General features: G+C 44.8%; 1 protein-coding gene across 1 annotated transcript; it reads right to left on the reverse strand.

Moving 5' to 3' along the window:
• Positions 1-643: 643 nt before the first annotated feature.
• Positions 644-22,545, reverse strand: LOC311108437 (mitotic checkpoint serine/threonine-protein kinase BUB1 beta-like). The gene is made up of 23 exons (XM_084151060.1): positions 22,463-22,545; positions 21,500-21,641; positions 21,191-21,250; positions 20,717-20,861; positions 19,193-19,389; positions 18,803-18,966; positions 18,264-18,460; positions 17,920-18,020; positions 15,491-15,720; positions 14,984-15,096; positions 12,315-12,448; positions 12,137-12,171; positions 11,852-11,914; positions 11,609-11,649; positions 11,112-11,347; positions 10,463-10,632; positions 9,549-9,689; positions 9,266-9,354; positions 6,069-6,230; positions 5,558-5,688; positions 4,876-5,041; positions 4,242-4,357; positions 644-970 (listed from the first exon to the last, which is right to left on the reverse strand). Exons 2-23 carry the CDS (start codon positions 21,631-21,633, stop codon positions 838-840), a joined length of 2,958 nt encoding a protein of 985 aa, XP_084007186.1. The 5' UTR covers positions 21,634-21,641; positions 22,463-22,545; the 3' UTR covers positions 644-837.
• Between the last annotated feature and the right edge of the window lie 629 nt (positions 22,546-23,174).

Here is a 23,174-nt window from a genome sequence, read left to right on the forward strand (position 1 = left end):
TGATCATTTTGACCCCACGGGGTGAGATCTTGCGTGGAGCCCCAGATCGAGGGAGATTATCAGTGGTCTTGTATGTCTTCCATTTCCTAATAATTGCTCCCACTGTTGATTTCTTCAAACCATGCTGCTTACCTATTGCAGATTCAGTCTTCCCAGCCTGGTGCAGGTCTACAATTTTGTTTCTGGTGTCCTTTGACAGCTCTTTGGTCTTGGCCATAGTGGAGTTTGGAGTGTGACTGTTTGAGGTTGTGGACAGGTGTATTTAATACTGATAATAAGTTCAAACAGGTGCCATTAATACAGGTAACGAGTGGAGGACAGAGGAGCCTCTTAAAGAAGAAGTTACAGGTCTGTGAGAGCCAGAAATCTTGCTTGTTTGTAGGTGACCAAATACTTATTTTCCACCATAATTTGCAAATAAATTCATTAAAAATCCTACAATGTGATTTTCTGGAAAAAAAATTCTCAATTTGTCTGTCATAGTTGACGTGTACCTATGATGAAAATTACAGGCCTCTCTCATCTTTTTAAGTGGGAGAACTTGCACAATTGGTGGCTGACTAAATACTTTTTTCCCCCACTGTATACAGGCAGTAAATGCTAAAAATGAATACAACCGTTGAAAAAACAAGCAAAACAGTCATAATGAATAAAAGCTATACTTTATTCTGAACAATCAACTGCATTTAACAGAAATAAAACAATTAAATTGAAATCATAACAGATAAAGAGACTAACAAAACAATTATTACAACAGCAACATCTACAAATATGAGACAAAGAAAATCTAAATAGCCACACTGACAGTGTACTAGGAAGGCAGTGCTAGGAAAAAAACTAGGCGCCATAGCAAGCAAATTTAGACTTCTTCATGTCTTCAAGTAGCTCTGTGAGGACTGACACAGAAGGCCTGTCTCCGGGATTCAGAACGGTCCGGAAGAACTTGCTCCAAAACGCATCGCTCCGGTCACTGTAAATAAAAAGAGTTTGCTTGAGGAACAGGGGATGAAAGACAATACCTGCGGCCCAATAATCGAATAATGTGTCCTTTCTCCCGAATTGTGCACTCATTCACTTCCCTTCATGGATTTGGTACAAGGCCGCAGGACCAGACTGATTAACAGGACACTTACTCAGAGCTTGCGCTGACCAGCTGGCAAGCGTCTTCACTGCCATTTTCAACCTTTCCCTGACCCAGTCTGTAATAACTGCATGTTTCAAGCAGACCACCATACTCCCGGTGCCAAAGAACGCCAAGGTAACCCGTGTAAATGACTACCACCCTGAAGCACTCACATCTGTAGCCATGAAATGCTTTGAAAGGCTGGTCATGGCTCACATCAACACCATTATCCCAGAAACCCTAGACCCTCTCCAATTTGCATACCGCCCCAACAGATCTTGCAATCTCTATTGCACTCCACACTGCCCTCTCCCACCTGGAAAAAAAAGAACACCTATGTGAGAATGCTGTTCATTGACTACAGCTCAGTGTTCAACACCATAGTGCCCTCCAAGCGCATCACTAAGCTAATGACCCAGGGACTGAACACATCCCTCTCCAACTGGATCCTGGAACTTCCCGACGGGCCGTCTCCAGGTGGTGAGGGTAGGCAACAACACATCTGCCACGCTGACCCTCAACACGGGGGCCCCCCAGGGGTGCGTGCTTGGTCCCTCCTGTACTCGGTTCACCCACAACTGCGTGGTCGTGCACGACTCCTACACCATTATTACGTTTGCAGACGACGCAACGGTGGTTGGCCTGATCACCGACGACAATGAGACAGCCTACAGGGAGGAGGTCAGAGACCTGGCAGTGTGGTGCCAGGACAACAACCTCTCCCTCAATGTGAGCAAGACAAAGGAGCTACAGTAAACAGAGGGCCGAGCACGCCCCCATTCACATCGACAGGGCTGTAATGGAGCGGGTCAAGAGCTTCAAGATCATCGGTGTCCACATCACTATGGACCTATTATGGTCCAAACACACCAACACTGTTGTGAAGAAGGCATGACAACACCTCTTCCCCCTCAGGAGGCTGAAAAGATTTGGCATGGCATGAGCCCTCAGATGGTACTTTTCAGATTTCATTTACATAACAATGGCTAACTGAACTTCAACACCTCACAAAGCAACAGGGTTAAAGTTGTCAACTTAATTTTTTAAAATATATATATATATATACACACACACACAGCTCTGGGAAAAAATTAAGAGACCACTGCAAATTTTTCTTAAATCAGCATCTCTACATGTATGCCATTCCATTCCAGTGTCTGTTGAATTCCAACACAGGCACACCTCATTCTACTGAATTAGGTACTGATTATGCGATCACCTGAACCAAATCTTATTTAACGATGAAAAGTATAAAAAATCACTGCTGTGGTCATTACTATCCTCTTGCAATAGGACCAGCTGGATGGCAAAAACAGTCCAAATAGTACCTCAAAAGTAATATTAATCAAAAAATAACTACGGACCATGCCAAAAGAGTTGAAAAGGAAAGTTTTGAGTGAGGAAAAGAAGGGTTCAATTCTGGCTTTACTGGCAGAGGGATACAGTGAGCGTCAGGTTGCTTCCGTCCTTAAAATTTCAAAGACGGCGGTTCATAAGAACAAGGTCAAGCAGCAGACATTGGGGACAACAAAGCTACAGACCGGCAGAGGGCGAAAACGACTCTCTACTGACCGGGATGACCGCCAACTCATTCGAATGTCACTCAACAACCGTAGGATGACATCAAGTGACCTACAAAAAGAATGGCAAACGGCAGTTGGGGTGAAGTGCACGGTGAGGACGGTTCGAAACAGGCTCCTAGGGGCAGGGCTGAAGTCGTGCAAAGCTAGAAAAAAGCCCTTCATCAATGAGAAGCAAAGAAGAGCCAGGCTGAGGTTTGCAAAAGACCATAAGGATTGGACAGTAGAGGACTGGAGTAAGGTCATTTTCTCTGATGAGTCCAACTTTGCCCAACACCTGGTCGTCTAATGGTTAGACGGGAGACCTGGAGAGGCCTACAAGCCACAGTGTCTCGAACCCACTGTGAAATTTGGTGGAGGATCGGTGATGATCTGGGGGTGCTTCAGCAAGGCTGGAATCGGGCAGATTTGTCTTTTTGAAGGACGCATGAATCAAGCCACGTACAAGGTTGTCCTGGAAGAAAACGTGCTTCCTTTTGCTCTGACATTGTTCCCCAACTCTGAGGATTGGTTTTTCCAGCAGGACAATGCGCCATGCCACACAGTCAGGTCAATCAAGGTGTGGATGGAGGACCACCAGATCAAGACCCTGTCATGGCCAGCCCAATCTCCAGACCTGAACCCCATTGAAAACTTCTGGAATGTGATTAAGAGGAAGATGGATGGTCACAAGCCATCAAACGAAACCGAGCTGCTTGAATTTTTGCGCCAGGAGTGGCATAAAGTCACCCAACATCAATGTGAAAGACTGGTGGAGAGCATGCCAAGACGCATGAAAGCTATGATTGAAAATCAGGGTTATTCCACCAAATATTGATTTCTGAACTCTTCCTAAGTTAAAACATTAGTATTGTGTTGTTTAAAAATGAACATGAACTTAATTTCTTTGCATTATTCGAGGTCTGACAACGCTGCATCTTTTTTGTTATTTTGACCAGTTGTCATTTTCTGCAAATAAATGCTCTAAATGATAATATTTTTATTTGGAATTTGGGAGAAATGTTGTCAGTAGTTTATAGAATAAAAACAAAATGTTAATTTTATCCAAACACATACCTCTAAATAGTAAAACCAGAGAAACTGATCATTTTCCAGTGCTCTCTTAATTTTTTCCAGAGCTGTATATATATCTGTGAAACTGTACATTTTACTTGTGGATTTTGAAAATAAAAATCAAGGTGTCAATTTGTCTACATGCCATTTTAAAAACAATGCAGATATTAAACCTATTTTGGTTTAAGACAAGTAACTATGAGTAAGGGCAAATAAGCTTGCAAGTAGAGTTTGAATAAGACATCCAATTACAACTTTGCATTTAGAAAGGTTGGTTTCATTAGATAATAAATAAGCAAATGATTGATGAACACTAGATAAAATAAATGCATGTCTCTCGTCTGCCCCTCCCTCATCTGATTGGTCATTTCCCACCAACCGCAAGCCGGCACACGTGTCATCACACCCCCTCATCCGATTGGTGGAGTAGGCGGGCCTTGTGAGGACCCAGTGGCAGGACATGACAAGAGGAAACCGTACTGTACCTGGGGTGTGCTTCCTGATATTCCTCCAGTGTCCACGCTGAGTCTTCCTTAACCAGGCGCATGGTTCTCTTCTTCAGCAGAGTGTGCACAGTCTCTGCAATACCCAGGAGATCCACCTGTAATCAGGGAGAGGAGGGTGGGGGGGGCGATAGCTACTGAACTAGAGCAGAGCAACTCTATGAATCGTAAATGGAGGTATCTGGTAGATTTTTAGATGGGCTTTATTTACTTACACAAATACATGTGGCAGTTTACATAACAAGAGTCACTTGAGACTCAAAGCCACAAGAGGGTAGAACACATTTCAAACTTTGCTTGCAGCTTACATAAGACAAGAACATGATTAAAAAGAGAAACACATTAATAAACAGACATATGGGTGGGTGAGGTACAGAAGAGTATTGGGCCATGCAATAAATCACTGAATAACTCAAATACATCCTACATACTGTAAATAAAGTGAGCATAAAGATGATGCTGATGGGGGCAGGCCAGGATTTTTTTTGGGGGGGGCGTCCATATCAATTTAAAAACAGTGAAACCTTTCGACTTTATTTTTGAAATCTTTCGACTTTCCTCTGGAGAGCACGTAGCCATGTGACGATGCCAACAAGAGAGAGGTTATGCACCGTACCTGATAAGGGCTGGCAGAGGGGGCTAGTAGGCCTTGTGTGATGAAGTCCTGGGCAGCTGGGAGGCTGTGTGCTGCAGTCACCTCCGGCTGAAGCTCCAGGTCCACGGAGCAGGAGAAGTCCAGCGCCACGGCGGCACCAATCTCATCCGTTGGTTCATCATGAGGACTGGGGGGGGTGGAAAGGAAAGGAAGACTAAGACTGGTAGATTATCTGACGGATTTAAAGATCTAATCCACGTTTAGGGAAACGGCACTACTGTTGCCCCCCCGCGTCCAATGATGTCCCTTTTTAATAAGTGTTGTTTGCAGTAACTTCTTAGTTTTTGTAATATCCCAAACGGTTGTGGCCGTGGCAACCATTAAGGACTCTTAGCTTTAAGAAAAACATGGAGATCTTAATCTTAAGTATGGCTGTATTTATCAAACATGACTTTCTTGGTTTCATAATGTGATATGTCCAGGGACTTTTAGCCATATGCACATAGGGACCTTATAGGAGGAACTAGTGCGTGTGGTCTAAAATCACCTGAGGCTCTAAAAAGAACAAAACAAAGGTGTATGCAAGCATGCAAGGCCTAATGTGTCTAAGTAATATGCCTGTATGTCAGGCGTCTGAACTATGCATGCAAGTCTGTGTTTGGCAACTCATACGCATTCGTGGCTGGACCGTGTGTGTGCATACCGATTCATGACCAGTGTGTCTGGACTGAGGGCTCCGTGGATCAGGTGGCAGGAGTGCATGAGTCTCACCAGCTCCACTGTCTGCATGGCCAGGGAGGCCACGACTTCCTCAAAGGTCTCCTCAGCCACCGCCTGTGTAGGCCAGAAGGGGAGGAACCACAACAGACCTTATCAACGGTTCTTTCTTATTAGAATCCTGTTCTTTACATCATAGCTAAAATGTTATGCAAAAAGAACCCCCAACAACTAGCGGTTCTTACTGGACGAGTTCAAATAGAACCTCCTCGTCTCAGATCATTTTCTTCCGTTTAATGCCTACTGAACACCACCCAAGATGATGTCATCTCATTTTATAAATGGTTTATACACAGAGCTATTGTTATTCTTTGGGGTGTGGATATAACATACTTGGCAAAACGTCACAATATGAAGTACCATTAATTACCACTTTTGTGTATGTCTATGGATAGAGGGTGCAATAATGCAAGGAGGACGGAGGTGGAACTACCCACACGCAGTGTGCTCTGCTGGGGGGCCTTGTGGACTGTGACGCAGCCGTCCTGGAACAGGAAGCAGCGCCCCGCGTCGTGGACGGGTGCCTGGGAGTCCCGGGCTAGTCGCTCCCTCAGCTGTGAGCCGATGTAGAAGTCCCACGGCACTGTGTTGTGCTCCAGCTGCACAAGGCGACAGTGACGTGTTAGAGCTCAACTCAGCTGGAGAACCTTGTAAACTAACTGTCAATACGATCATGTTGATCTCATGGACTGTCATTGCATCCATAGCACCCTAGAGTGAGGGAAAAAAGTATTTGATCCCCTGCTGATTTTGTACGTTTGCCCACTGACAAAGACATGATCAGTCTATAATTTTAATGGTAGGTTTATTTGAACAGTGAGAGACAGAATAACAAAGAAATCCAGAAAAACACATGTCAAAAATGTTATAAATTGATTTGCATTTTAATAAGGGAAATAAGTATTTGACCCCTCTGCAAAACATGACTTAGTACTTGGTGGCAAAATCCTTGTTGGCAATCACAGAGGTCAGACGTTTCTTGTAGTTGGCCACCAGGTTTGCACACATCTCAGGAGGGATTTTGTCCCACTCCTCTTTGCAGATCTTCTCCAAGTTATTAAGGTTTCCAGGCTGACGTTTGGCAATTCGAACCTTCAGCTCCCTTCACAGATTTTCTATGGGATTAAGGTCTGGAGACTGGCTAGGTCACTCCAGGACCTTCATGTGCTTCTTCTTGAGCCACTCCTTTCTTTCCTTGGCCGTGTGTTTTGGGTCATTGTCATGCTGGAATACCCATCCACGACCCATTTTCAATGCCCTGGCTGAGGGAAGGAGGTTCTCACCCAAGATTTGACGGTACATGGCCCCGTCCATCGTCCCTTTTATGCGGTGAAGTTGTCCTGTCCCCTTAGCAGAAAAACACCCCCAAAGCATAATGTTTCCACCTCCATGTTTGACGGTGGGGATGGTGTTCTTGGGGTCATAGGCAGCATTCCTCCTCTTCCAAACACGGCGAGTTGAGTTGATGCCAAAGAGCTCAATTTTGGTCTCATCTGACCACAACACTTTCACCCAGTTACAGTGGGGGAAAAAGTATTTAGTCAGCCACCAATTGTGCAAGTTCTCCCACTTAAAAAGATGAGAGAGGCCTGTAATTTTCATCATAGGTACACGTCAACTATGACAGACAAAATGAGGGGGAAAAAATCAAGAAAATCACATTGTAGGATTTCTAATGAATTTATTTGCAAATTATGGTGGAAAATAAGTATTTGGTCAATAACAAAAGTTTCTCAATACTTTGTTATACACCCTTTGTTGGCAATGACACAGGTCAAACGTTTTCTGTAAGTCTTCACAAGGTTTTCACACACTGTTGCTGGTATTTTGGCCCATTCCTCCATGCAGATCTCCTCTAGAGCAGTGATGTTTTGGGGCTGTCGCTGGGCAACACGGACTTTCAACTCCCTCCAAAGATTTTCTATGGGGTTGAGATCTGGAGACTGGCTAGGCCACTCCAGGACCTTGAAATGCTTCTTACGAAGCCACTCCTTCGTTGCCCGGGCGGTGTGTTTGGGATCATTGTCATGCTGAAAAGACCCAGCCACGTTTCATCTTCAATGCCCTTGCTGATGGAAGGAGGTTTTCACTCAAAATCTCACGATACATGGCCCCATTCATTCTTTCCTTTACACGGATCAGTCGTCCTGGTCCCTTTGCAGAAAAACAGCCCCAAAGCATGATGTTTCCACCCCCATGCTTCACAGTAGGTATGGTGTTCTTTGGATGCAACTCAGCATTCTTTGTCCTCTAAACACAACGAGTTGAGTTTTTACCAAAAAGTTCTATTTTGGTTTCATCTGACCATATGACATTCTCCCAATCCTCTTCTGGATCATCCAAATGCACTCTAGCAAACTTCAGACGGGCCTGGACATGTACTGGCTTAAGCAGGGGGACACGTCTGGCACTGCAGGATGCAATTTTTTTCTCAATTTGTCTGTCATAGTTGACATGTACCTATGATGAAAATTACAGGCCTCTCTCATCTTTTTAAGTGGGAGAACTTGCACAATTGGTGGCTGACTAAATACTTTTCTCCCCCACTGTATCCTCTGAATCATTCAGATGTTCATTGGCAAACTTCAGAAGGGCATGTATATTGCTTTCTTGAGCAGGGGGACCTTGCGGGCGCTGCAGGATTTCAGTCCTTCAAGGCGTAGTGTGTTACCAATTGTTTTCTTGGTGACTATGGTCCAAGCTGCCTTGAGATCATTGACAAGATCCTCCCGTGTAGTTCTGGGGTGATTCCTCACCCTTCTCATGATCATTGCAACTCCACGAGGTGAGATCTTGCATGGAGCCCCAGGCCGAGAGAGATTGACAGTTATTTTGTGTTTCTTCCATTTGCGAATAATCGCACCAGCTTTTGTCACTTTCTCACCAAGCTGCTTGGCGATGGTCTTGTTGCCCATTCCAGCCTTGTGTAGGTCTACAATCTTGTCCCTGACATCCTTGGAGAGCTCTTTGGTCTTGGCCATGGTGGAGAGTTTGGAATCTGATTGATTGCTTCTGTGGACAGGTGTCTTTTATACAGGTAACAAGCTGGGATTAGGAGCACTCCCTTTAAGAGTGTGCTCCTAATCTGAGCTCTTTACCTGTATAAAAGACACCTGGGAACCAGAAATTTTTCTGATTGAGAGGGGGTCAAATACTTATTTCCCTCATTAAAATGCAAATCAATTTTTAACATTTTTGACATGCGTTTTTCTGGATTTTTTTGTTGTTATTCTGTCTCTCACTGTTCAAATAAACCTACCATTAAAATTATAGACTGATAATTTCTTTGTCAGTGGGCAAATGTACAAAATCAGCAGAGGATCAAATACTTTTTTCCCCTCACTGTATATGAACTTGAGTGGAATCATTTCTCCAGCCCCACCCCTCAGCTTTATAGCAAACCAAGTGGCGGGGCAAACTCAGAACTTTGGCTTTAAAATAAAGCCAACTTTCCGAGCGAACCAGCAGTGCGATTTTGCTTTATCTGCAATTCTAGTTCGATAGAGGTGGAGCCTGCATGCATAAACAGTTAGAGGTGGAGCCTGCATGTATGAAATCATTAAACTCTTCAACTCACCTAAAAAGGACAGTTATTTAAATCTACTGTGAGTTTATAATCATTCACTAGCCTTACCTTAATGGCAACGTCACCCCCACCTCGGCCTGCATAGATGGAAAACTTCTCACAGTCCATCTTGGAGTAGGTAGCAAAGGTCTCGTTCCCTTTAAGCAAGACGGTTCAAAAAAAGGTGAACAAGCGGTGTAGAATTATAATCCACCCACCAATCAATAATTTAAACCAACCAACTATCCATCCATCAGTAATTTAAACCAACCATCCATCCATCCATCCCTTAAACCAACCATCCACCCATCATTTAAACCAACCATCCATCGTTGATTATTAGTTGAAATACCTAGGATCAGCACATCATCTTCCTCAACCATGGGAAGGGGACCATCCTCTGAGTAGAAGTTTGGAAAGGAGCTCAGGTCCACTTGATCCAGCAAACGCTGTCTCACCCCCACACTGCAAGGGTCCTCAATCACAGGTTGGACTACAATACCAGGAAGGGAAAACAAAGCATTTCAACACCAAATAGACTTGACTTATTCCTTTCAGCTCCTAGTGAAGCCAAGGGTCTCAACTAGACTAGTCATACACAATTAATGGAATCCTAGTGAAGCCAAGGGCCGTAAATATACTAGTTATACACAATTAATGGAATCCAAAATTAATGGGCACTGGGTTGTACCGCCAAATAGTCAGAGCACAGTGTTGAATAGGTGAAATGAAATGTCAGTGTGCAATTGAGAACATTAGTAATTCACAACTAATAGACTCTTATGAACCACATGGACAATTACCTGCAATACTATGGAGCAATGCTTCTACTGAAACATAAGATTACAAACAGTCAAAATGAAAAGGTATTATTTTTTTTAAATAAAAGGATTAGAATGCTTTTTTCCCCCTTCAGTCTTTTCTCTGTCCACTAAACTGCCATGTGCAACACAATTCCATGACTTTTACTTTGAATGAGTTTAAATACAGCTTTCTTGGACAGCCAAAGGAAAAAGGCAGGCAAGAAATTCTACTGGAAATAGTATTTTTGTGTGTAATTCAGTGCTGAAGAGATGATTTTCTTTACATTCACGTAATTTAGCAGACGTTCTTATCCAGAGCAACTTACAGTAGTGCATACATTTCATTCTTTTATTTTTCTCCTCTGTACTGGTCCCCCGTGGGAATCGAACCCACAACCCTGGCGTTGCAAGCGCCATGCTCTACCAACTGAGCCACACGGGACTAGACCATCCTGATACTCACTGGATGGTGAATTCTGTTCCATGGCTTCGGGGTGGGGTGCTGCGTGGCACTCCTCCAGCCTGCCGAGGTGGTGGACGGCCTTGCCTCCAGAGTTTGTGCCCACAGAGGAGGTGGAGGTGGGGCCTGAAGCCATGGAACCCCAAGCCTCCAGGCTGGCTTCCTGGATGGGGCTGCAGAACAAACATCAAGGAGATAGTCAGAAGAGCCCTGTTCAAATACATATTTTCTTGCTCCTTGAAGTAATTACTGATCTGACATAATTGGTGAAAGCAACACAATAGGTTTTAGAATGTTCATAGCTCATTAGAGCTGCACGTTATGACTTTGCAATGTATTTTCCATTTGAGCAGGGTTGTGTTCATTAGGCACGAAACGGAAGAAAACGAGGTGTAAAGCGGGGAGGTACTACCTGAACTTGTCCAATAAGATATGGTCGTTTTCGGATCCCTTTATAAAACATTTTGCTACGGTGTGCCCGTATCAATGAACACAGCCCCGGCTTATCATCATGACTTGCACTGGCAGAGATGCTATAGAATGACTCTCGAGAGGGAGGGAAAGGCTACTGAGCTCACTGCCATCAAACTCTCAATAAGGCTAGCGGACCCTTGTCGGTCGGGTCAAAACTCATTGGGTGGTAAAACTATACCTGAGCATCTTCCTTCCGTCCGAGTCGGCATCAGGTTGAGGGGTCATGCCGGGCTCTTTGGTCAGAGTGCCAGCGTTGGGTGAGACCGCCCTCTGTCCCGTGGCGTGATAAGGAGAGGAAGCCATCTTGGCGGCCTTCACAAAGTCCTGCGTGTCCTCGGGGCTGGCGCACAGCGTCTTGTTCTTGTGGCCGCTGACCACGTCCTCATTCAGGGACTCGCTTCTCTCTGGGAAGTTCTGGGTGGTACAAGTCAATCAATCAATCAATCAATCATACCTATTGATATAATGATTTTTTTTGTGCAGCCAGGAATTTCCAACAGAATACATATGTAGACTAACGTAGCCTGAGCCCAGGTCTGTGAGTTGACAAGACCGCACAAACAGATCTGGGAACAGGCTGTACATTCAAAGGCAGTGGATCATTGATGGTTTTGCCTGAATTGTGCTAGATTAGCGCAAAGTCAATACTACAGTTCCAAAAAAAACTGTCCAAACCTTAGATAATTGGGTCCGTTCAGAGTGGGGGATACTGCCGCCTGTCAACAAAAAAAGTGATCACCTTTGAAGTGCATGGAAAAGTCTGAAACACTTTGTGTCGTTGTTCCTGCATAATTATTAGTTATCCAAATAATACTACAGTGTTAAAACAAACTGTTTTAACCCATGTTACGATACTTCCTCAATACAGTTTTGAAGCAGGTTGGAGTTTAGAGGACTTTAGAGGACATTCCGAATTACCTGGAAACAGGTATGGCGTCTTAAAGCAAAGACCTCTCTCTCCAGGGGGTAGGAAAACATCATCTAAAATAGTAATCAAGTCAGAGAAAGACCTCAAGTACAGGTCAAAGGTCAGACACAGGCCAAAGGTCAGATAGAGGCCAAGTACAGGTTAAAGTTGATAATTGAAAATAATCAAATACCTATTATTTTTCTACCTCCCCTTGACATGTCTATGTAGCTTGTTTAGCGCTGTAGCATATATAGCATTAACACGTGTACACGCATATTGTAATGAACACAAACCTGGAATCACGTCCTTTTGACGAGGAATAGAGTTTCTATAAAGTAAAATGGGGAGAAGAAAATGACCATTATCATATAGGCTAATTAACACCGACTGTCTAAGTCACTGACTATGACAATGTAAACTAGACTGTGTTTCTTAATGCAGTGATATACGACAGGAGTCTCAAAGGCTTACCCAGATGCACGCGTAGAGCCAGACTGTGATCCTTCATCAAAGATCTGGAAAGCCATTGCATTCTGTTGGCTGGTATGTATGACGGACCCAGACCCACACTCTGTTATTTGGATGGACTCAGTCCCAGTGACCTCCTAGACGCAAAAAGTTATGAAAATTGTCTATTTGACATGAGAACACTTTTAGACACAGCAGGGTTGTGTTCAGTAAGGAGAAAATGTTTTGAAACTAACTTGTCCAATAAGAAACACTCATTTTCCCCATTGCAAAACGTTTTGCTACCAGTGGTTACCCCTAGGATCTTTTTCAGCAGCAGTAGCAGAGGAGTTGGGGGTGGGGCTTCCTGGGGCATACGTCTACATACACTGCATTCGGAAAGTATTCAGCCCCTTGACTTTTTCCACATTTTGTTACGTTACATTTACATTACATTTCAGTCATTTAGCAGACGCTCTTATCCAGAGCGACTTACAGTTAGTGAATACATTTATTTTATTTTTTATACTGGCCCCCCGTGGGAATCGAACCCACAACCCTGGCGTTGCAAACGCCATGCTCTATCAACTGAGCTACATCTCTGCCGGCCATTCCCTCCCCTACCCTGGGCCAATTGTGCGCCGCCCATGAGTCTCCCGGTCGCGACCGGCTGCGACAGAGCCTGGATTCGAACCAGGATCTAGTGGCACAGTTAGCACTGCGATGCAGTGCCTTAGACCACTGCGCCACTCAGGAGATACTGACTTTAGACTTATTCTAAAATTGATTGAATTATTTTTCATCCTCAAATCTACACACAATACCCCATTATGACAAAGCGAAAACAGGTGTAGAAATGTTTGCTAATTTATAAACATTTTAAAACAGAAATAGCTTCTTTATATAAGTATTCAGACCATTTGCTATGAGACTCGAAATTGAGCTCAGGTGCATCCTGTTTCCATTGATCATCCTTGAAATGTTTCTACAACTTGATTGGAGTCCACCTGTGGTAAATTCTATTCCATGATTTGGAAAGGTACACACCTGTCCATATAAGGTCCCACAGTTGACAGTGCATTTCAGAGCAAAGAAACCAAGCCATGAGGTGGAAGGAATTGTCCGTAGAGCTCCGAGACAGGATTGTGTCAAGGCACAGATCTGGGGAAGGGTACCAAAATATTTCTGCAGCATTGAAGGTCACCAAGAACACAATGGCCTCCATCATTCTTAAATGGATGAAGTTTGGAACCACCAAGACTCTTCCTAGAGCTGGCCTCCCGGACAAACTGAGCAATCGGTGGAGAAGGGCCTTGGTCAGGGAGGTGACCAAGAACCCAATGGTCATTCTGAAAGAGCTCTAGAGTTCCTCTGTGGAGATGGGAGAACCTTCCAGAAGGACCACCATATCTGCAGCACTCCACCACTCAGGCCTTTATGGTAGCGTGGCCAAACAGAAGCAACTCCTCAGTAAAAGGCACATGACAGCCCGCTTGGAGTTTGCCAAAAAGCACATAAATCACTCTCAGACCATGAGAAAGAAGATTCTCTGGTTTGATGAAACCAAGATTGAACTTTTTGGCTTGAATGCCAAGCGTCACGTCAGGAGGAAACCTGGCACCATCCCTATGGTGAAGCATGGTGGTGGCGGCATCATGCTCTAGGGATGTTTTTCAGTGGCAGGGACTGAGGGACTAGTCAGGATCGGGGGAAAGATGAACAGAGCAAAGTACAGAGAGATCATTGATGAAGTCCTGAGCACTCTAGAGCTGGTTCTCAGACTGGGGGCGAAGGTTCACCTTCCAACAGGACAACGACCCTAAGAACACAGCCAGGACAACGCAGGAGTGGCTTCGGGACAAGTCTCTGAATGTCCTTAAGTGGCCCAGCCAGAGCCCGGACTTGAACCTCTCTATAGAGACCTGAAAATAGCTGTGCAGCGACGCTCCCCATCCAACCTGACAGAGCTTGAGAGGATCTGCAGAAAAGAATGGGAGAAACTCCCCAAATACAGGTGTGCCAAGCTTGTAGCATCATACCCAAGAAGACTTGAGGCTGTAATCGCTGCCAAAGGTGCTTCAAAAAAGAACTGAGTAAAGGGTCTGAATACTTATGTAAATGTTATATTTCCATTTTTTTCCATTTGCAAACATTTCTAAAAACCATTGATGAATAAAAAAAATATATTTAAATTTTTTTTTAGAATAAGGCTGTAACGTAACAAAATGTGGAAAAGGTTAAGGGGTCTGAATACTTTCCGAATGCACTGTATATAAAATAAAATAAATCCTAATGCATACAGAGGAAATACTGGCTACGGCGTGCCCTACTGAATCCGACCCAGATAGTCTAGCTGCAGATAGTTAATATGGTTATGACAAACAAGTTGCTTTCACAGTCAAAGTCAATGACCTTTGCAGTTTGTCAAAACACTTTCTAGCTGGGTTTCCTAAACGGACCTCCAACTGAAAAGAAAAAAGGGACGACAACCAATCGTGACACACATTGTACATCTGCAAAGCAAGTTCAGGCATCTCAAACCAGGGTAGCGTTCAGTAGGCACGAAACGCGCTGAAAGGGGGAGATTATCTCAATTTGTCCAATAAGAAACACTTTGTTTTTCTGTTACAAAACGTTTCGCTACGGTGTGCCCTAATGAACACAACCCTAGATTTAGAGTCTTTGCCACTTGCCTGCTGTGGTCGTTGCTGTCGTTGCTGGGATTGCTGCAACTGAAGCAGTCGTTGCTTCTCATCTATCTGCTGCCTCAGCCTCTCTTTGGCTTGGCTCTGCTGTTGAATCGTCTCTATCCAAAGGAAAGGGAGGGAATAAACAATTAATAAAGGGGCATGGGTGGTTTACCTTGAGGGAATATGTCAGTGGAAAAAGGTCCCTTAAACGGCACAGAGAAGCCAAAAAGGAGGCCCGAGTGACTGGGTGAGAAACGGCAGTCGAAGGCACAGAAGCCCAAGACAATTTACATGAACAGGGGATACACACACAACCTTGCCCAAGTATTTTGTCCAAAACAATATCTGTTGTATGTCTGTACTTTAAAGGGGGTTTGTTGGCCCTAAATACTGTTGGGGGGTAATAGACTACAGCCAAGGTGCATGTGAAACCAGGAAATATGTCAAATGTCTTGGAACATCCCAGGTATAACGTGAGTTTTATGCTAACAGTTACTGTCCAATGATAACCTTCGATTTCTTGCCGCTTGCGTGTGAAGTAGTGTTCGGCGCGCAGCTCTTCAATGCTCAGCTCCACAGCACCATTCAGCAGCAGCTCTTTGAGGTACATGCTCTGTTCCTTCACCTCGCCCCCTCCTCCCTCCTGCGACGGCAGACGCTCCAATGCAGACTCGTCTTTGGAGGGGGGCGGGCGGGCAGAGAGGACCATGTTCACCGCAGGGTCAATCTTACACGCAGACCTGCAGCCATGGAGAAAGGGGAGGAGATTATTTTTGCTGCATTTAGTCAGAGATGAAACGTTAGCTAGCCCACTTGGTTAGTTAGCTACTGCAAACAAGAGTTTCCATGGTTTCTAAGAATGTAACCAGACGATTGAGAGTTGATGAATCATCAAAACTTCTTGTAATTTACTCCTTTTATTAAAACTCATTTTTTGACCAGAATATGCGCCATCCTATTAATTCCGAACAGGTAGAAAATTAATGTGAGTGTTCTTATATGCATTTATGAACATTACTTTTTACATTTGAAACAACGAAATTAGCTTGCAGAGTCCATCTTTAACCATGAGGGGAGTTACTCAAAATTGGCCCTAGATCAGCTGCTTGAGACAACTTTAGTCCTCCTCCACTACTCACACAGAAGGGGTCTGGTCACCCTCCTCCACTACTCACACAGAAGGGGTCTAGTCACCCTCCTCCACTACTCACACAGAAGGGGTCTAGTCACCCTCCTCCACTACTCACACAGAAGGTGTCTGGTCACCCTCCTCCACTACTCACACAGAAGGGGTCTGGTCACCCTCCTCCACTACTCACACAGAAGGGGTCTGGTCACCCTCCTCCACTACTCACACAGAAGGGGTCTGGTCACCCTCCTCCACTACTCACACAGAAGGGGTCTGGTCACCCTCCTCCACTACTCACACAGAAGGGGTCTAGTCACCCTCCTCCACTACTCACACAGAAGGGGTCTAGTCACCCTCCTCCACTACTCATACAGAAGGTGTCTGGTCACCCTCCTCCACTACTCACACAGAAGGGGTCTGGTCACCCTCCTCCACTACTCACACAGAAGGGGTCTGGTCACCCTCCTCCACTACTCACACAGAAGGGGTCTGGTCACCCTCCTCCACTACTCACACAGAAGGGGTCTGGTCACCCTCCTCCACTACTCACACAGAAGGGGTCTAGTCACCCTCCTCCACTACTCACACAGAAGGGGTCTAGTCACCCTCCTCCACTACTCACACAGAAGGGGTCTAGTCACCCTCCTCCACTACTCACACAGAAGGGGTCTAGTCACCCTCCTCCACTACTCACACAGAAGGGGTCTAGTCACCCTCCTCCACTACTCACACAGAAGGGGTCTAGTCACCCTCCTCCACTACTCACACAGAAGGTGTCTGGTCACCCTCCTCCACTACTCACACAGAAGGGGTCTAGTCACCCTCCTCCACTACTCATACAGAAGGTGTCTGGTCACCCTCCTCCACTACTCACACAGAAGGGGTCTGGTCACCCTCCTCCACTACTCACACAGAAGGGGTCTGGTCACCCTCCTCCACTACTCACACAGAAGGGGTCTAGTCACCCTCCTTCACTACTCACACAGAAGGTGTCTGGTCACCCTCCTCCACTACTCACACAGAAGGGGTCTAGTCACCCTCCTCCACTACTCACACAGAAGGGGTCTAGTCACCCTCCTCCACTACTCACACAGAAGGGGTCTAGTCACCCTCCTTCACTACTCACACAGAAGGGGTCTGGTCACCCTCCTTCACCACTCACACAGAAGGGGTCTAGTCACCCTCCTCCACTACTCACACAGAAGGGGTCTAGTCACCCTCTTCCACTACTCACACAGAAGGGGTCTAGTCACCCTCCTCCACTACTCACACATAAGGGGTCTAGTCACCCTCCTCCACTACTCACACAGAAGGGGTCTAGTCACCCTCTTCCACTACTCACACAGAAGGGGTCTAGTCACCCTCCTCCACTACTCACACAGAAGGGGTCTAGTCACCCTCCTCCACTACTCACACAGAAGGGGTCTAGTCACCCTCCTCCACTACTCACACAGAAGGGGTCTAGTCACCCTCCTCCACTACTCACACAGAAGGGGTCTAGTCACCCTCCTCCACTACTCACACAGAAGGTGTCTGGTCAACTTCCTCCACTACTCACACAGAAGGGGTCTAGTCACCCTCCTTCACTACTCACACAGAAGGGGTCTAGTCACCCTCCTTCACTACTCACACAGAAGGTGTCTGGTCAACTTCCTCCACTACTCACACAGAAGGTGTTTGGTCACCCTCCTCCACTACTCACACAGAAGGGGTCTAGTCACCCTCCTTCACTACTCACACAGAAGGTGTCTGGTCAACTTCCTCCACTACTCACACAGAAGGTGTTTGGTCACCCTCCTCCACTACTCACACAGAAGGGGTCTGGTCACTCTCATCCACGAAAGGCTGGAAGTTGGGCCTGCTGGCAGGGACCATTACACTGGAGCCAGAACACCATGACGTCTGGGGCATCTGCCATGACAAAGAACACCCCCTTAAATGGCTTAATAATAACAGTTTTTACAATGATCAAATACAAAAGGTTCCACAGAAAATGGCTTTAGTTCCATATTAAAACACAAACCCAAGTCTACCAACTCTATTCACTACTGGTAAGCTATCGCGACAAAGTCTCACAGATTAGAAACAGCGCACATTGATACAATGGAAACGACAGGTCAAGTTATCTGTGGAGATGGGCATCTGTGGTCAAACCTTGATGTCGGCCAATTGCTCAGGCATGACTTCATTCTCTTTGGCCCTGCTGGTGGGTGGTGCCATCCAGGGTTCTAGGTTCGGTTCTGCAGCTTGAAGGGAACCCGCCTGGTTCTCGTTAAACACCGGGATCGGATTGTTCTGGATGTTGCGAGCGGACCGTCTGGGCAACTGCAAGTTCAGCCCTCGAGAGTGTCCTACCAAAGACAGCAAAACGTAGTTCTCAACCTCTTCAGCCCTACTTTACTTTCAAGTGGGATATTTTTGCATCAAAGTCCAGCATTTCATCTGAAAATACTGCATTTCATTTTAGAACATTTTCTAAACAACTCTCAAATTGATATGGTCAAAACATGGCTCTGTGTACGATTGCAATTGCCCTTCTTAAGCAGAAGATCAACGACTCTGGATCCACTTTCCTCAAAGACGGCATTGAATTCAGAACAGCGCCGATTGGCTGAGAAAGCCCCATCTACCCGCCCATTGGTAGATCAGCAACTGTGCAGCAAAACCCCTAGTAAAGACCACAAAGGGCTAACCTGCAGCCGAGGCCTCTGTCCTATTGACTGGTGCGACTGCCTTTTTCCTCCCCCGTGGTCTCAGGTCTACCATATTGGTTCTTGCTGGTTCTGGTTCCTGTTCCTCCTCAGCTCCGTCTGCTATGCCAGACATAGCCTGATGGGCCACCCTGGCCTGGAAAACCCTAAAAGAAAAATCACCAAACCACAGATAAACAATGACAAGGGCTGTGCCTGAATTCTCATATTAAATCATTATAAAGTATTTACTATGAACTAATAGTACATACTATTTAGAACACACTGTTCAGTACAAATGTATGCAGCATACTCCCTTCCGTATATGACGTAGACAACAGAGGCAGACCTAGGACAGCTAACAAGGAATGGACAGAGACAAGGAGCACACACTTGTGATATTGCTGAAGTTTATCCATGGGCTGGGCTCTGCACTTAAGTCCCTCTTGGAATTTGGCGTCTGCCTTCTGGAAGTTGCCGTGCTTCTCGAACTCCTCCGCCCAGGTAATGTAAAGGGCAGCCTGAGTGAGTCCGATGCCTTGGGCCTGCATGTAGCTGAACATTTCCAGGGGCTCCATGCTGTTCTGGGCCTACAACACAGCAGTGTCCATTAGGCACCAAAACAGACTCAAATAGGGAGAAACTACATGGACTTGCCTAATAACAAAAGCTCATTTTTGTTCTATGTTGCAAAATGTTTTAGAACTTTTCCGTTGTGTACCCTAATGCACTCAACCCAAGTTGGGTCAATTGTTCCGAGTTCTGTATCGATGCAAACAGGTGGGTGGTGATAGCATGCAAGCCAATGTCAGTGCTTTCCCAGCAGTAATATACAGTATATTGAACGGCAGGGGTTGGAACCGGTTCAGGGAACAGAACCGAAAAAGAACATTTTTCAAGGAACGGAAACAGAACCGGGAACGAAGGTTCTCTAGTGTTCCGCAACAAAAGTTTTTTTCAAATCTTGAGAGCTGGTTAATGTTCTTTTTTGTTCCAAAAATATTCCTGATGTCTAGTATATAATTCTGTAATTCAGTGAAGTTATGATGCTAGTAATAGCCTAAACACATTCCAATTCACATCACGACGTTCTGCATTTCAAGCCAAGCTCCCTCCATCTCCACCCTCTCTCTCCTCACCCCTGAACTTTCAGTTGTATCTCGCGCTTGCACTTACAGGATCTGTCCATCAAACAACCTTCCCGTTCCATAGCCAGCTGCTCTATCCACGCTAATTGGTGGAGTAAATTAATGAGCCAAATGTAAAAACTGTTGATTTCACTGGGTAAATCTTTTATGATAAGTAAATATATTAACTGCTAATTTTTGGGGTTCTAACCAGTTCAGAACTTTATTCTGCTGGTCGGAACAGAACTAAATAAATAGGGATTCTGTTCGGAATGATTGGAAAGTAATTTACGTTCCAACCCGTTCACATTTTCATACAAATTTATACGAGCTTCTAAACATGGCTGTAAACATACATTTTTACACTTAGTATTAGCTTGGGGAATACAGCGAATATCGCTCCATTTCACTATTGTCAATGAAGGGAAACAGTGAAATTGAGCAATATTTCGTTTGGATTACAATATCCCAGGCTATACTTAGTAAGGCATGTGTTTGCAAGTGTGATATTGTATGAGTGGACAATTTTCTGCCTTAGCTCTTGCACAGCTCAAACTAATTTGATGTGAACAAGATCACGCATAAAATGTAGATATCCTCATTGACCACCAGAGTGTGATCGTAGAAGCGAGGCTATTGGTATTCCTTAATCCTTTGGCAATCCATGTCATGTTGCCGCTCACTAGCTCTGGCCCAGGGCGTTAGCGGAGTTTGTCTATGGAGTTGAACATCGTTCAATGCAGGGTGGTAGTGCAGGATCACGCACTAACGACCTGGACTAGCCACTCACCAACTTGATCCAGAGGTTGATGTAACGGGGATCATTGTAGTATTTCTTGTCATCAGCAAAGAGCTGCACAGCCCTCTCCAGAATGACCGTGAGGCTGCTCTCTTTACTACCCTGTGGGTAAGTCAGGAGTATCCATTTTAGGTACCTGCACAACACAGAAGCAAAAGTGTTTTATGGTCCCCCGAGTGTGTGTGCGTCTGTGTGGTCAATCAAACTATTGTTCCGAGGGACATTTTGGATTGGAAGCAGGGGTAGGTTTAACAGCATACAAAAATTGTACCTATACAAAAGTTTAAAACAGATCACACAAAAGAAACTGAGTCACAAAAAAAACACACAAATCCCATCATGGCAGGTGAAGTTAGGGAGCACGGGGAAGTGTGTTTGTGTGTCTAAATCTGTATGTGTGTACCTGTGTGTGTGTGTGGTGTGTTACAGAGTGAGGTGAATTGCATATGCTGCTGCACATCTCACCTATCCCAGATATCAAGTGGATCGTCTCCAGTGTACACACGGAGTTCCAATTCAAACGCTCTGTGGGGCACAAAGCGGAGGTTTCAATTCTATAGACTGAGCCGATGTGAACTTTTAAAGACATGCCCCATGTAGAAACTCACCAAATCCACACAATACCAAATTCTATAACAGATATCATAATATATCTCTACACAAAGTGAGATGGCACCTGAACAGAATAGCCCAGACAGTGACTCCTATCACCAAACCTAAAATGGTTGAATATAGCGAGCTAGTAACATTATGAAGTCAACGTTGATGACATACTGTCTCTGTTGCTGGATAGCTGCATGGCTTGATCCCTCTTGGTGGCTGAGGTGCAGATCAGTCACAGCCCATCCCTCTCTCAATGGCTGGATGTTCTGTTTACACAGCTCCCGTTCTGCCTCAACCTGGGCCATAACCACAACTGTCAGAAAGAAAGGGATGTTAACTAGCTAGCTACTTTAAAATTGCTAATATAAATTTGCAAACAAGTAGCCTACAATCTAGATTACAACAACATGACACCAGTGTGCATGATGACACAATACATAAACATTGCATACACACTTACACTCTTCACTAAAGTTATATTGGACTTATTGTACTGAATTTGTCAGTGTTCCTTCTACATTACTAACGCTAGTTAACTAACGTACATTCATTTACGACTAAGTGCAAAACAAAAACATTTCGGCAATTACACTTGGTAATAGTAACGCAAGCGAGCTAACAGTTAGTATGCATAAGAGCGTCTGCTAAATGACGTAAATGTAAATGTAAGTAACATTTACATTTTAGTCATTTAGCAGACGCTCGTATCCAGAGCGATTTACAGGAGCAATTAGGGTTAAGTGCCTTGCTCAAGGGCACATCGACAGACGTTAGGCCAACTTAGATTGTATTGTTAAATCACTCATTTGCTGATTTGACTAGACAGCAATCTGCTGTTCGTGACATTCTAGCTAGCTATCTTGGTTTGCATTCTTGTTATTTTACTAATGCTGAAACGCCACTCATTAAAATACAACCAGCTTCAAGCTAACGTTAGCTTAACAGCAAAACAGCTATTTTATAGATACTAGTAGCTAGTTAACGTTAGCTAGCTCAATGAAAGAGACCGGTCGAGTTTGTGGTTGTGAGCTTGTAACGTTAGTGGTAGCTACAGACATTGTGTGTAGTGTACAACTCAAAGTTAGCTAGCTAAAGACAATTTACAGTTTTTGTAATTATACAAAATATATTTACCTTTTCTTTTTTCAAATCTAAAAATGCAAAAGTTGGCTACAGCCGATTACGCCTGTGTTTTCCACACATTTAAAATCAACCGCGAGCAAAAGACGAAAGCGATTGGATTCAATATTTCTTTGATCCGCCTACTCCTCTCTGATTGGATAATGTCACCACACTTCCGTAGCAATGAGCGGACTCGATTATTCTGAGCAGCGGGGCACTGGTCCATGGCCCGTGACGTGACCAGGGAAAAGCGGTATTGGAGGAGCACCATTTTCAAAATCGAACAGTAATCTGCGCCATTTGGTCATGTTGTCAACAAGGCAGCATGGTGCATCGTACAGAAACATACATCAGTTTTCATTGAGAAGGCAGATAACGCATTTTTATCAGAAACCTACCTCGTGCTTAATTACGTCACTTTTGTTTTTAGCCGATTTCGCCGTGGGCTTTGAACGGGGCACCTGGCCAAACGGTTCCAAAACCAATGCAATCAACTTTCGCCCTATGCAAAACACGATTACCCGGGCGCCTGAGCCAGATTAATCGAGTCCCCTCCAACTTTCTCGGTTTACACTATCCTTCTACTTTTTCTTGGCAGGCGTAACATGCAGGTCAAAATGGAATTAGGGCCCTCTACTGGATTGGAATGCGAACACATTAAGAGAAAGCAGAAAGATATTCTAAACCTCAGAAGCTAGCACACAGTTCACTAATAATGCCGTGC

Source organism: Coregonus lavaretus, assembly GCF_964263955.1.
Source record: "Coregonus lavaretus genome assembly, chromosome: 33".
NCBI lineage: Eukaryota > Metazoa > Chordata > Actinopteri > Salmoniformes > Salmonidae > Coregonus > Coregonus lavaretus.

What these genes read in the sequence shown, in the direction of transcription:
- LOC311108437 (XM_084151060.1), bottom strand. Translation starts at nt 21,633, where the DNA reads ATGGCCCAGGTTGAGGCAGAACGGGAGCTGTGTAAACAGAACATCCAG. An exon ending in GGAACAGAATTCACCATCCA is followed by an intron (nt 9,690 to 10,462) that starts GTGAGTATCAGG and finishes CTGGTATTGTAG; the next exon opens with TCCAACCTGTGATTGAGGAC. An exon ending in GACACACTGGTCATGAATCG is followed by an intron (nt 5,042 to 5,557) that starts GTATGCACACAC and finishes CACCCCCCCCAG; the next exon opens with TCCTCATGATGAACCAACGG.